The 15,706-nt window shown below is 46.1% G+C and overlaps 1 protein-coding gene across 1 annotated transcript in view; it reads left to right on the top strand.

The window, feature by feature from the left end:
- Positions 1–219: 219 nt before the first annotated feature.
- NOL9 (nucleolar protein 9) overlaps positions 220–15,706 on the top strand; it is a 218,576-nt gene continuing 203,089 nt past the window's right edge. Inside the window, exon 1 of the mRNA XM_085864094.1 lies at positions 220–267. Within this exon, the coding sequence (XP_085720220.1) occupies positions 235–267 (33 nt within the window). The 5' untranslated portion in view covers positions 220–234. The remainder of the gene's footprint in view (positions 268–15,706) is intronic.

The raw sequence follows: 15,706 nt of genomic DNA on the forward strand, positions 1-15,706 counted from the left end.
CCGAGGAAAAGTGGGCGTGAATGCTTTTTGATCCATGAATTTGCATATAGCGACCGCCCTCCAACGCCCTGGAGGCGGGGCCAAATCGCCCCTCGCTCACCGATTGGACGGAACAAAAGTGGGCGTGAGTCGTTTTTGATCCGTTTTTCTGCGGAAAGTCCGCGATGCTTTTGAACACGCTGCTCGGTGCGCGCTCTACACGAGTCCAGCATCGGTGCCCACGAGTGGCGCGAGATGACGGTGATGCGATGGTGGCGAGTTGTGACGGTAAAGGTCGTGGCGGTTGTGGTGAAGCGGCGTTGTGGTTGGTGGTTGTTGTTGTGATGGCTGTTGAGACGTGGTTGGTGGTGGTAATAATGGCGGTTGGTCCAAAATAAAGATAGTAAAAGAAAAACGGCTATCCTGAAGAGTCGCAGCCCTCATGAATGACATTTATTCCCTCAAGACAACGGGTTTGGGCCGAACTACACATATACTTACCGAGATATCTCACCTAAGGGACCTGAATGGTGGTTTGCGAATTTGGTCAACCACAACAATATAGATAATAACTTGGGCTCTGTGGAGTGATTCTCGTTTTACTAATTCCAAGCCGCAGTGGCTCTTGATAGTCCATTGAAGAAGAGGTTGGGTTCAGGGGCGACTCCTGTCCCAAACAAAACATAGCCCCATCCGACATGGCAAAACCATTCATGTCACCAATTCAGTACCGGCCATGAAGGAAGTTCCAGCACATCGCTCAACTGGCTAAGACGTTCCGCTGAAGTATGGTTGAGCAGCATTTCGGACCTCGACTCTGCTCGGAGTGTCTGAACCCGTTTTAATTGTGGTTTGTCAGGATTCAGACAGGAAACAGACTGAATGTCACTTTCAGGATTCAGACTGAATGTCACTTTGAAGGAGAGTGTGCTCCGTGTTCCGGTCCTCCCTGTTGTCACTGGACCAGACATTCGTTTGCCAGACTTGATGATTCGTAAGAATTTAATGTAAACTCGTTTCAAAGTTCTGTACTATCTTGTCCTCTTGGATGAAGGCATTATTTAAATATTGATGAAAAGTCACGTGATCTTTACCAGTGAATGCCGGGCTTTCTTTGATTCCTCCTCCTCCCGAACCACCTCGCTGGTTTAAAGGAGATCACGACGACGAATAAGAGGAGCGCGATCGTGACGAACACGACATCGCGAACCTTCGACATCACCAGTACCTCCACATCATCATTGTGGAACAACTATGGACAGGGACAAGGGCAGAAACAAAAGAAATTAGAAACAAGAGAAATTGAAATTAAACTAAACAACATTTATTAATTATTTAACAAAATCCAAAACTTTGCAACAAAACAAGACCAAGATGTTACAAACACAGTGGTTCATGGAATGTACGAGAGTTTATCATTTGAACCACACTTGACAAGTTCAGTTTTTTAAGGAGTTTGGGAAGTGACTTGTAATTTGTTGAGAATGCTGCGGATAACTCGACGACCCTTTATAAAAACACCGTGGAAACTTCAACGTACACCGACAATGAGTGCTGCACACGGGTCCTCGTGCTTCACGTTCCTCTGATGGTGCACACATTGATGGACCGCAATACAGGTGAAATACCAGGGCGGCAGTTTATACCGGGATTGAGATTCTAACCCAAGCAACACAGCTCAGAGGTGAGTGTACAAACTGTGAGTGTATAGCAGCCCTGAGATGTATTTTTTCGATATCAATATCCACTGAACAAACGAGGAATGTGAAGATTCCTCCATCGACACGACCATGAAGGAGCTTTTCCCTTTCAGGAACAAATTCCAAGTTTCCTTGGTGGAGAAAGTTCACTTACAGTTTCCAACCAAAAATAAATTCTTTATATTCTTCATCACATGCTCATGGTGAACAGGGATCACAACAATTTAAAGGACACACAAGGAATATCAATGTGGGATTTTAAAGATTACTCCTGGAATCTTTCATTTCTGCAGAAAAGTGCCATAAGACAAGACAGCCGGCTAAAGAGGAATGAAAATGGCAAAGCAGTGGGACCTGATGAGATCCCAGTGGAAGTTCGGACCTGCCTCAGTGAATGTGGAGTCAGGTGTTGAATAAACGATTCTCCTGTGTTATGATAACAGAGGAGGTTCCAAGGGAATGGAGCCAAAACATTCTGGGAATATTAATTAAGGCCTTTAATTATCTTCAAAAGGGATGTTTTAATTAACCCAAACACCCAATTTTCACTTCCTTGGAGTTCCCTTCACATGCAAAGTTTCACGATGCTCGGTCTCATGGTTTTGGAGTTATGGAGGAGACACTCACAGACACACACACACACACACACACACACACACACACACACACACACACACACACACACACACACACACACACACACACACACACTACAAGTTTCCTCAGAAGTAACTTTTCCAGGATGTTCTTGATAAACATAAATTATCCAAACAGGTTTCCACGATGATTTATATCTTCTTACGAGTTATCCCCAACTACCAAGTACAATGTGATTACAACACCACACACAAATGTACACACATGGGACTACAACTTCGCCGACACACAAAGTACCCCCAGAGTGGGTTTCCATCTCAGAAGAATTTTATTTTCCATCTCCAGGGAATCTCCACATTTTCAAACCCTTCAGTGATCCAATGGTTCTTCCAACAGCACAGCATCCCGCCATTTTAATAAGAATGATGAACGATGGTTTATTCATTCAATGAACGAACGAACGATACAAAATGATGTTCATCACCCACGTGGCCAGACATACCTTGTCGTGACTCCGAGTAAACTGTATCAGGACTCGAGTTTCAATGTTTGTGAATCTTCAACAATCTCTGATCATCTCAATGGATGGAGGATCGTTTTGAATCCCACTCCTGTGGCCATTTTACTAAATGACGAATCACCTCTCTTCATGTCGCTTCCTCCACTCACACACACTCCGCCCCACGATCGACGTTCTTGTGAGAAAGTTATTTCCGTGAAACGTTTTATATTTGAATCACACTCGCCGTGTCACTCTCGTCTTCACTCGGATTTTCAATCGAATCCAAAACAAGAGAAATCTGACATGGAATACACCACCGGTTCACTTCTCCATCAACCCACAAACGTTATCTCTTGCAATCACCGCTTACCTGCTGTGGAGGTCGGGATGGTTCTCTGGAGACGAACATCATGACCGCTGCGATCAGAGACCACATCTCTCATGCACGTCTATCCACAGAATGGCGTTTCACAATCAATCTCTGTGTTGAATGATCCCGAATATGGAATTCTCATTGTCTCCAACAACAACCATTGTGACGTCATAGTTGCCTGTAGCCACGCCCCCTCCTCACCGCATCATTTCTTTCCACCTTTTGTATAATTTATTTATTTTTCTCTGATTAATCTCGGTAAAAACCATGCGGCCCAAGTTGATGAACATCACGAGTGTTTTATCCGCTCTGTTTCTGACCTGTAATCAGAGTTCACGTTCTCGTTTTTATATTTAATTTAACAAAAATCCGATCGCACTATTTTATTATCGCGCCGTTGAGAATTGTGGTGCGGTTCACCGCCGCGCGTTAATTCCAGGGTAGACACACTATTTCCGGGGACAGAGGAATGACGTCAATTAACTGTAAAAATAGTCTCAATCATCAACACGATAAATAAACAAATACATATCAGTAATTAGTGATAAACAAATACATATCAGTAATTAGTGATAAACAATGTGAATCTTGCACATTTACGATGGTATTCTGGTGTGAAGGAAGGGAGGGTGTGTGGATGGAGGTTTCCTGGTGATGAAGAACATGATGTTGACGACGAGAAGAATAATGACGCACGAGGAGGATTTGGCGCGATCAGAGAACTGAACAATCACTTGGACCATCGACAGAAGGTTTCATTTGAACGTCACGTGTTTCACCTCGTCGGACAAGGTAATTACGTCACTGATTGCATGTTAGGGTTTCGGAAGGGAGTGAGAAGGTGTGATTTTGGGGATTACGACGCTGGTGATGAAATAAAGGATCAAATGAGAGATAAATGTTCATCGCCATGTCTGTGTTGAGGTCTCCTCCACGAAGCTCATTCGAACATGGACACCATGATCCGGACAGCTCGGTCTGGGGAAGTATCCGAGACTCGAACCACACAAATGGAACAAAACACCGTCAACACTCCCAACATGGAGGATGTTAACGTGATGAACAAAACATCATCAACACTCCCAACATGGAGGATGTTAATGTGATGAACAAAACATCATCAACATGAAGTGTGATGAAGTGAGAAGGACTCCATCAGACTGCGGACGACAGCTTTGCATGTGGTCAGGAGCTCAGGTGTGCCGAGGAAGGACTTTGCACGACGGAGGATGCTGAGTCGGCGAGTGGTTTTGGAGACCGGATTGGAAATGTGGATTTCCCAGGAAAGATCATGGCAGACAGAGAGACGCAGAAGTTTGAATGAAAGGATTTCTTCAGAGGATTGTTTAGAAAGTAGATCGGGGCGGGGAGTTTTCCAAAAGGTCCTTTCAGAGAGACATAGTGAGAGTGTGAGATTGGTCACGATTGAAAGACATGTTCCACGTGTTGGACCAGTTTGTGATTTTATCCAGATCTGCAGAGAGCGAAGAAGCTGCTGCTTGCCGGTCTGAGGGATGACAGATGGTACGGCAGAGGGTGGAGTCATCAGCAAAGAGATATAGAGGATTTTCCAGAGAGTCGGAGAGATCATTGATTAAAACCAGAAAAAGAACAGGGCCCAGAACACTGCCTTGAGGAACTCCAGCCTGGACAGGATGAGGAGATGAGAGAACTCCATTTTGGGCCACACTTTGACTGCGACAGGAGAGGAAGTCTGTGAGCGGTGAGTGGAGATGGCCTTGGATACCATAGGAAGAGAGTTTGGTGAGCAGGGCAGGGTGCCAGACCGTGCCAAAAGCACATGATATGTCGAGGGATATGGCTGTGATTTCATGCCTGGCATTGAGGATCTCCATCCATTGTTAGGAGAGCAGAAGCAGTATATCGAAGGGAGAGTGCATGGTCTGAAACCAAATTGATGATCGAAAATCCAGCCATTGGAGAAGAAGGATTTTGATGTCTGAAGCAATGATGGATTCCATCACCTTACTGATGATTGGAAGAGGTTGATCTGTCTGTCATTGCAGGGATCTGTTTTTGCACCTTTTTTATGTAGGGCAGTAATGTTTGCTGATTTCCAAGCAGATGGCAGATGACCTTGAGCAAATGAGAGGGTGAGTGGAACAGAGAGAAGGTGAACAAGAGCAGAGGAGCAGGTTTTTCGGACACGTGGTCTGATGCCATCTGGACTGGTTACAGAATCTGAGTCGAGGTTTGATAGCAAACTCTCCACTTTGTCACAAGAACAGGACACAGAGTCCATGGACAGTTGGATGCAACTGGGTAAGGTGGGTACAGAAAGCGATGGGTTTCATGCATAAGATTTCGATGCAAACACCGAGTTTAGGCATTCAGCCTTTTCACATGCGGTATCAGCAGTCCGGCCATTTGAGGTAAGGGAGGGGATGGACGGGGAACATACACCAGAAACAGATTTGATTGGACGCCACCAGGATTTGGAGAATGGAGAGAGGTTTGAGAGTTCAGACTTTCGCATCGAAAAATGTTTTCTGGCTCTCCTGAGGGTAGATACACACTTGTTCCGAGCTTTATGGAAGGAACTGAGATTACCCTCAGTTGGCTTTGCTTTCCAGGAGGCAAAGGCAAGTCGTTTTAGGACAATTGCCTCGCCACAAGCTTCAGTGAATCATAGGCGGGAATAAGGGTTGGATAACTGAAGACGAGAGGGGGATAAATCTGTGCCTGAGGGAGATCAAGTTTCTTTGAAAGAATTCCCAGGATGAGTTTATGTGTGTTGGAGTTGGAGAAAGTAGCGATGGGAGATTAGTCTAGAAGTTTGATGGCTGCTTGGAGACCTTGCCAGTCGGCCTGAGTGCATGCCAGACTCGACGGTGCTGAGGTGGTTCTCTGATAACAACCAGGGAGATGTCCACTTTGACAAGCACGTGGTCAGAAGAACCTCTTGGAGCAGAAGAAGAAAAGCAGATATTTTCAGGGAAATTTGTCAAATCAGATCCACAAGAGATGGAGTGCCATTGGTTGGGATCCTGGTTGCTATTGGTTGAGATGTTGACCGATTGAGTCAGTCCCAATGAGTCGCAGAAGTCTTTTGCTGATGTGCCATGACAGGTGAGAGGTACCCACACCGAGCCAACTGGCAGAATGACAATTGAAGTCACCACATGTGAGGAAGAGAGAGTTCAGATGAGAAGATAGAAGTTGGTCCATCTTTTCGGATAGTGAGGTGTAAATGGAGTCATTACTGTTTGGTGGATGGTACAGTACACATATAAACATTAGGTGGGAGTGGAGTGGAAGCTGTAGCCAGAGGTATTCCTGGGGGGTGTGGGGGAGTGAAGGCAGTGCATGGAGAGTGAGGAATAGAGTTTTTGATGAAGAGAGCAACTCCTCCACCAGGACGAGGTGCAGGTCTGTCATACCGGAGGAGGGAGTAACCAGGGAGAGATACCTGGGAGTCAGAGATGCCTTGAGGGAGAAAAGTTTCTGTGAAGCAGATTATATGTCTGGTTTGTCAGTGGCAACCTTTGTGGAATGATCTGTAAGGTTTGAGCGAAGGCCACGGATATTTGAGGTCCACACTGTTAATGAAGAGGGAGGGGAGGAGGCTTTGGGTGGAGGGGATGGGAGTGGAGGGGGAGGGTCGGACAAGGGAGGAGGGGTGGAGGTAAGGAGAATTGTTGAAAGAGTGTGGGGGATTGCAGAATAGCCCGGGAAGGGGCCGGATGAGAGGGCGAAAAGGCTCTGTGGTGCTGGGGGAGAGGGGAGGGAAGTGAGGGGCAGAAGGCAGTTGAGGATTTGAACAGGTGGAGTGGTGAGATGGAGGTGAGAGGGAAGGGGAAGGAGGGAGCTTTGTGGATGCGAGGGGGCGGGGAAACTTTGAGAAGGGTGAGTGAGGGGGGTGAATGGTGGGAGAAGGGTGAGTGGGGAGAGTTGAGGGAGAAAGGTGAGGGGTAGTTTTTGAGAAAGGTGAGAGAGAGTCATGAGAACCGAACGTGTGAAGGAGGAAGATGAAGCATTATAAGGCAAAGCAGTGGGACCTGATGAGATCCCAGTGGAAGTATGGACCTGCCTCGGGTGAACACGTGGTTCAGGTGTTGAATGAACGATTCACCTGTGTTATGATAACAGAGGAGGTTCCAAGGGAATGGAGGCAAAACATTCTGGGAATATTAATTAAATATGGCCTTTAATTATCTTCAAAAGGGATGTTTTCATTAACCCAAACACCCAATGTTCACTTCCTTGGAGTTCCCTTCACATGCAAATTTCACGATGCTCGGTTTCATGGTTTTGGGGTTATGGAGGACACACTGACACACACACACACACACACACACACACACACACACACACACACACACACACACACACACACACACACCTTTATTGCCTCAGATTGCTCTTAAATCTCAACCATGGCATGAATGATGGACCATAACGTGTTCTTTACCAATGTTTAAACTACAACACCAACACGAATTAAAATAAACTAGTACAGGCCCGTAGAGGCAGGCCTGTAGGTGCGTGCCAGTATTTGCAGTCCTCTCTCGCCCCCTCTCTCTCTCCCCCCTCTCTCCCTCCACTCTCTCCCCCCTCTCTCCCTCCCCTCTCTCGCCCCCCTCTCTTGCCCCCGGCTCTCTCCCCCCTCTTTCCCCCTCCTCTCTCCCCCCTCCTCTCTCACCCCTCTCTCTGTCAATGGATTCACAAAAAAAGAACATTAATTGTGACGTCATTCGTGATGTCATAGCACCGTGTCTTGTCATTGGTCGACAGATAAATGGCCATAACTTGGGAACCACTCGTCCGATTGACATCAAACCTTGAAAAGGCAAATCTGCGGGGCCCCTGCAATATTCCTGGCAAGTTTCAATCCCATTGGACCGGCGGTCGTCGAGAAGCTGCGGTCGCAGACAAACAGACAGACACACACACAGAGATTGCTGGAATTATAGATAAACTAGTACGGACCCGTAGGGGCGTGCCAGTATGTGCAGCCCTCTCTCGCCCGCTCCTCTCTCGCCCCCTCCTCTCTCCCCCCCTCCTCTCTCCCCCCTCCTCTCTCACCCCTCTCTCTGTAAATGTATTCATAAAAAATAAATAAACATTAATTGTGACGTCATTCGTGATGTCATTGCACCATGTCTTGTCATTGGTCGACAGATAAATGGCCGTAACTTGGGAACCGCTTATCCGATTAATATCAAACCTCGAAAAGGCACCTCCGCGGGTTCCCAGCAATATTCCTGGCACGTTTCAATCAGATCGGACCGTCAATCATGCAAAAAAAAAAAATAATAAAAATGAACATTAATTGTGACGTCATTCGTGATGTCATAGCACCGTGTCTTGTCATTGGTCGACAGATAAATGGCCGTAACTTGGGAACTGCTTGTCAGATTGACATCAAACCTCGAAAAGGCACATCTGCGGGGCCCCGGCAATATTCCTGGCAAATTTCAATCAGATCGGAATGGCAGTTGTTGAGAAATGGTGGTCGCAGACAAACAGATGGACAGACACACACACACACACACACACACACACACACACACACACACACACACACACAGAGATTGCTGGAATTATAGATCGATGCTGTTGTCATTATTCTGAGAAATAAACGGCGTGATAAGGTGGAACGACACTTCAGCTGCCATATATACACCTTTTCAACACTGAAGAAAGCCATAAAATTGAAAGAAAAAAAAAGAGGAAGCATTGTGACATTCGTAACGTCAGAGCACTGTGTCCTGTTTGGTTGACAGACAATATATCGGTCGTTATTGGTTGACAGACATTGGTCATTGTATCACGTTATTCTTTTTATTACTGCCAATTATTGTGATATTATTATTATTAATACCAGTGCGGGCCCGTAGGTGCGTGCCAGTATGTGCAGCTTCGTGCCTGCAGTATCAGGTCCCCAGCATCAATTGTGACGTCATATCAAACGAAGAAGAAGAATTGTGACATATTTTACATATTTTTAGTTTTACATATCTGGTTTACATATTTGTGAATATTGAACAATCTCTGATTATCTCAATGGATGGAGGATCGTTTTGAATCCCACTCCTGCGGCCATTTTACTGAAATCACGAATCACCTCTCTTCATGTCGCTTCCTCCACTCACACACACTCTGCACCACGATTGACGTTCTTGTGAGAAAGTTATTTCCGTGAAACGTTTCATATTTGAATCACACTCGCCGTGTCACTCTCGTCTTCACTCGGATTTTCAATCGAATCCAAAACAAGAGAAATCTAACATGGAATACACCACCGGTTCACTTCTCCATCAACCCACAGACGTTATCTCTTACAATCACCGCTTACCTGCTGTGGAGGTCGGGATGGTTCTCCGGAGACGAACATCATGACCGCTGCGATTAGAGACCACATCTCTCATGCACGTCTATCCACGGAATGGCGTTTCACAATCAATCTCTGTGTTGAATGATCCCGAATATGGAATTCTCATTGTCTCCAACAACAACCATTGTGACGTCATAGTTGCCTGTAGCCACGCCCCCTCCTCACCGCATCATTTCTTTCCACCTTTTGTATAATTTATTTATTTTTCTCTGATTAATCTCGGTAAAAACCATGCGGCCCAAGTTGATGAACATCACGAGTGTTTTATCCGCCCTGTTTATGACCTGTAATCAGAGTTCAGCTTCTCGTTTTTATATTTAAATTTATAAAAATGCGATCGCACTATTTTATTATCGCGCCGTTGAGAATTGTAGTACAGTTTACCGCCGCGCGTTAATTCCGGTGTAGACGCACTATTTTATTATCGCGCCGTTGAGAATTGTAGTACAGTTCACCGCCGCGCGTTAATTCATGGGTAGACGCACTATTTCCGCGGACGGAGGAATGACGTCAATTAACTGTAAAAATAGTCTCAATCATCAACACGAAAAATAAACAAATACATATCAGGAATTAGTGAAAAACAATGAGAATCTTGCACATTTATGATGGTATTCTGGTGTGAAGGAAGGGAGGGTGTGTGAATGGCGGTTTGACGTCGTGTGGTGTTTGATGAAATCCTGTGGGGAACGAATGACGTTTCCTGGTGATGAGGAACATGATGTTGCCGCACGAGGAGGATTTGACGCGATCGAAGAACTGAACGATCACTTGGACCATCGACAGAAGGTTTCACTTGAACGTCACGTGTTTCACCTCGTCGGACAAGGTAATTACGTCACTGATTACATGTTAGGGTTTCGGAAGGGAGTGAGAAGGTGTGATTTTGGGGATTACGACGCTGGTGATGAAATAAAAGATCAAATGAGAGATAAATGTTCATCGCCATGTCTGTGTTGAGGTCTCCTTCACGAAGCTCATTTGAACATGGACACCATGATCCGGACAGCTCGGTCTGGGGAAGTATCCGAGGCTCGAACCACACAAATGGAACAAAACATCATCAACACTCCCAACATGGAGGATGTTAACGTGATGAACAAAACATCATCAACACTCCCAACATGGAGGATGTTAACGTGATGAACAAAACATCATCAACACTCCCAACATGGAGGATGTTAACGTGATGAACAAAACATCATCAACACTCCCAACATGGAGGATGTTAACGTGATGAACAAAACATCATCAACACTCCCAACATGGAGGATGTTATCGTGATGAACAAAACATCATCAACACTCCCAACATGGAGGATGTTATCGTGATGAACAAAACATCATCAACACTCCCAACATGGAGGATGTTAACGTGATGAACAAAACATCATCAACACTCTCAACATGGAGGATGTTAACGTGATGAACAAAACATCATCAACACTCCCAACATGGAGGATGTAAACGTGATGAACAAAACATCATCAACACTCCCAACATGGAGGATGTTAACGTGATGAACAAAACATCATCAACACTCCCAACATGGAGGATGTTAACGTGATGAACAAAACATCATCAACACTCCCAACATGGAGGATGTTTACGTGATGAACAAAACATCATCAACACTCCCAACATGGAGGATGTTGACGTGATGAACAAAACATCATCAACACTCCCAACATGGAGGATGTTAACGTGATGAACAAAACATCATCAACACTCCCAACACAGAGGATGTTAACGTGATGAACAAAACATCATCAACACTGCCAACATGGAGGATGTTAACGTGATGAACAAAACATCATCAACACTCCCAACACGGAGGATGTTAACGTGATGAACAAAACATCATCAACACTCCCAACACGGAGGATGTTAACGTGATGAACAAAACATCATCAACACTCTCAACATGGAGGAGGTTAACGTGATGAACAAAACATCATCAACACTCCCAACATGGAGGATGTTAACGTGATGAACAAAACATCATCAACACTCTCAACATGGAGGATGTTATCGTGATGAACAAAACATCATCAACACTCCCAACACGGAGGATGTTAACGTGATGAACAAAACATCATCAACACTCCCAACATGGAGGATGTTAACGTGATGAACAAAACATCATCAACACTCTCAACATGGAGGATGTTAACGTGATGAACAAAACTCAATCTCAACAAACTTCAAATGAGCCGCCTGTGTGGAAACAACGTCATACAAATCTGGTGACGTCACGAGAAGTTTCAACTTCTCAGGTTTTCCGTTTCATGATCGTCCCGTCCACCTCTCCCCAATCCGTCATTTCAGCCGAACTGTTGCGAATCTGGAAGCCATGATCACACAACATACAGGTCCTGTAGATCAGTTATATCTGTAAGTTCATGTTGCCAGTTGGCGTCCCGATCCTCGTCTAATGGGTAATTAAATGTTCATGTGCTGTGGAGTTATTTTGATAGTTTTGGTTTTTCTTTTATTTTTCCACCAATATCAACGCCGACGACACGGCATCACCCTCACCTTCACTTCGCTTCCTTCACCTCGCTCTGGCCGACGTCATGGTGGATGGAGTTCAAGGAGGAGCCGTGCGGCGGCGCTCGACCAATGAGCGTGCAACGAGTGAAGTGATCGTCGCCCACCAATGAGATATCGCGACAGGAGGAAAGGGCTCCGCGTGATGTCACCATGCCCTCTGGCCAATCAAGGAGCTTGCCGCCCGTTTTGGCCAGTGAGAGAGACGAAGAGCGATTTGTGCGCCAAAAAACAGCCAGTGAGAGAGGGAAGGTTGCAAGGAGGCGGTTCCCCCCCCCCCCACACCCCCTCTGAAGAGGGGCTATAATTATAGGCGCGGTCTGCGCGTTGGGGAGTTCTGAGAGTTCTGCAAAGAAGTGAACATCTGAGAAGAGTGAGAGCGTTAAGCAGTAACTCCGCTTTATTGGCCGCCCGGATGTACATCACTGCCACCCCTAGCGGGCGAGTCATTACATACGAAAACCCAACCACGTGATACAGCACAGTCGGGGCAACGGAGGGTCTTTTCCTGCCAGCTTTCACCCTGCCGACTTCCGTTCGCCTGGAGCCCTGTCGTGAGGGAATCTGGATTGTGCTGGGGTTCCAGTTCTGCCCCGAGGACCTGGTCTTTGAAGACCGCACGAGGCGGACAGGTCCGAGACAGGCCTCAATAAAGACCATTTTGGTCCGATTCTTTGGGTGTGTGCGTATGTGTGTTTGTGGCGCCAGTCAGTTAAGTAGTAAATTGTATAAGTGCCGTGCTGTATATATACGTGCATTTCTTTTAATCGGTTTAACTCTGCTCTTGCGTGCTTCCCTCGTCACCCAATTATTATTGTAAATAAACATCCCCATTTGTGAAATGTATCCGCTCTTTCATGTCCTTTTTCATTGGCTTTGCGTGCTGTGTGTTGGGAAATTAGTCAGGCTGTTGCCGCTATAACGGGACATTTGGACCGACGGACCTCGGCGATAAACCACTCGGATCGCACACTGTTCGAGTACGCTAAGCGGCTCGTTCCGTACAGGTGCCGTCGAGGGTGTGGAGACTCGGTAAATGGCCACGTGGTTATGTAGGTATTTTGAAAATTGGCGAATAACCCTGCACCACGTGGCAGAAATATTGACGCTTCACGGTCCGATAAGGGACCTGTACTTTTCTGTTTTCCGAAAAGGTACGATCTAAATTCCGGGCAATCTGTCGAGCCGACTCTACTGCTCCATCTCGCGGTCGTGCTCGCGGCCGACGCCCGGCCCTGCAACATTGGTGTCCAGGAGCGGGACTCGTACCCCTTCGTCCACAAAATTCAGGGGTGGAGCGAGCGAACCCCCCCTCCCGTTCCCCCAAATTTCGAGCGTTTTAAAATTATTCCCAGCACGCAACATGTTGAGCCAAGACGAGCTGAGGCAGGTGGGTAGTAGTTGTGGTAATAGTGTAGATGAACCCATGGTCTTGGACACCACCGCCATGCAGGTTGACCATCCCCCACAACCAAACACAGAGTCCGTAAAGGGCGCAGGGGTGGTGTATGACACCTCCCTCCGTCACACTTCCCTCCCGACCCTTGGCGGATCCGCGCCCGACCAAAGCGAATCGGCTTCGTCAGGGTCGCTTGACATGAACCATTTGGTGGAGATGCTCAGACGAGCAATGAGTGAGTATTTAAAAACAAACATGTAAGAATTGAAAGGGGATTTGGAGCACAATATGGATGCAACTATGCAAACCCTGAGGGTTGTGGTTTCGGAATCGCCATCAACGCCACCAAGCAGTGAGTGAGATGGTGTGACGAGGTGATTATGTGCCGCTTTCCTCAACGCGGTGTGTTGTTTGTGTTTGTGTGTGTGAAGCCTTTTCCTTGATTGATATAAAATTTCACACCCCTTCAACTATCTCAATCAAATTTTACAAACATGCTGGGAATACCCAGGGTCAGGTCGTGAGCACAACCCCCTCCATCCCCCCAAATCACTCAACCCTTGAAGGAAATTCACTGTCGACACGTTTGTGTAGGTCTGGAAATCTAAGAAATAAAAACAGCTGGTCTAATCAACACTAAATATTACAAACGTGCCAGGGGTAGCCACGGTCAAGGGTCAAGGCCAATGTGCAGCAGCTTAAAACTTAGCCAAGATTCTGAAATACAAGAAACCAAAATTTGCTTCCTCTCGGTGCTCCGGTTTGGCCTCGAAAGAGAAACAAACACAGAAACACTTTAAATTACTCACATAATTAGTAATCATGAGGAGACATTTCCAAAACAATATTTTCGACACCGTTCCTTGGATTTATAAATAACATAACTTGAAAGGAAAAGAGATTTTAGGTCAATTTTATTCTCTGTAATTACAAGAGAAAATCTCCATTCACACAAGAAAATTAACACTTTTATCAAAGACAATTCAACAGTGGAGTCTTGGGTGCTGGAGTGAAATGTAACATCAAGGTTGGAGAACCTTGAAGGGATGCTTGTGGAAAAGATCCTTCAGGAACAGCAATGAAGGAGAGCCATTGGGAATGATTATTGAGGAGATGAATCCGCTCAGGCTGGAGATGTTTTGGAAGAATATTTGAAGTCGATCCAGATGACGATGGCAGCAGCTGAAGGGAAGGAGGAAACAAAAAAACCGGTAAAGATAATGTTGGAGTGTAAATGTGTTTACAGTGTTGAGGAGACGCGTGGTGTCCAGTGATGAAGTGACACATGGTGTGCAATGATGATGACGCATGGTGTCCAGTGATGAGGTGACACATGGTGCACAGTGATGAGGTGACACATGGTGTACAGTGATGAGGTGACACATGGTGCACAGTGATGAGGTGACGCATGGTGTACAGTGATGAAGTGACGCATGGTGCACAGTGATGAGGTGACGCATGGTGTACAGTGATGAGGTGACGCATGGTGTACAGTGATGAGGTGACGTATGGTGCACAGTGATGAGGTGACACATGGTGCACAGTGATGAAGTGACGCATGGTGCACAGTGATGAAGTGATGCATGGTGTACAGTGATGAAGTGACGCATGGTGCACAGTGATGAGGTGACACATGGTGTACAGTGATGAGGTGACACATGGTGCACAGTGATGAGGTGACGCATGGTGTACAGTGATGAGGTGACGCATGGTGTACAGTGATGAAGTGACGCATGGTGCACAGTGATGAGGTGACGCATGGTGTACAGTGATGAAGTGACGCATGGTGTGCAGTGACGAAGTGACGCAGAAAATCCCAAGGGTTCATGGCTGCAGCTTCCTTCATGAGTGACAGACCATGATTGGCATTGATTGTACAAATCGGGGAGAGACCTCACCTGTTTCATGTTGGCCGATTCATTCTTCTGTTTAAATTCTCTTCTCTCGGAATTATTGAGTTCTCATCATGAACAAGGAAGTGACAAGTTGACAAACAAGGACACAAAAAGGATGCAACTGATTAAATCAAGTCCATGGAAGGTTGAAATACCTGGAGTTCTTGAAACTGATGTTCATTTTAAAAATCCTGAATCGGCCATCTGCAAGAGACTGGTGTATCGTCTTACGTTTCTGGAGAGTTTGTACGATGGAACGATGATGGAATCACTGCCAAACATGGCTTCTTCCTCCCCAGCCACTGTCATGATGACTTCTTCCTCTGCACACACAACAACAACAACAACAACAAC

The sequence above is a fragment of the Eptatretus burgeri genome, chromosome 18 (genome assembly GCF_056783735.1).
Source record: "Eptatretus burgeri isolate ZD-2024b chromosome 18, Ebu_testis_v1, whole genome shotgun sequence".
Taxonomy (NCBI): Eukaryota; Metazoa; Chordata; class Myxini; order Myxiniformes; family Myxinidae; genus Eptatretus; species Eptatretus burgeri.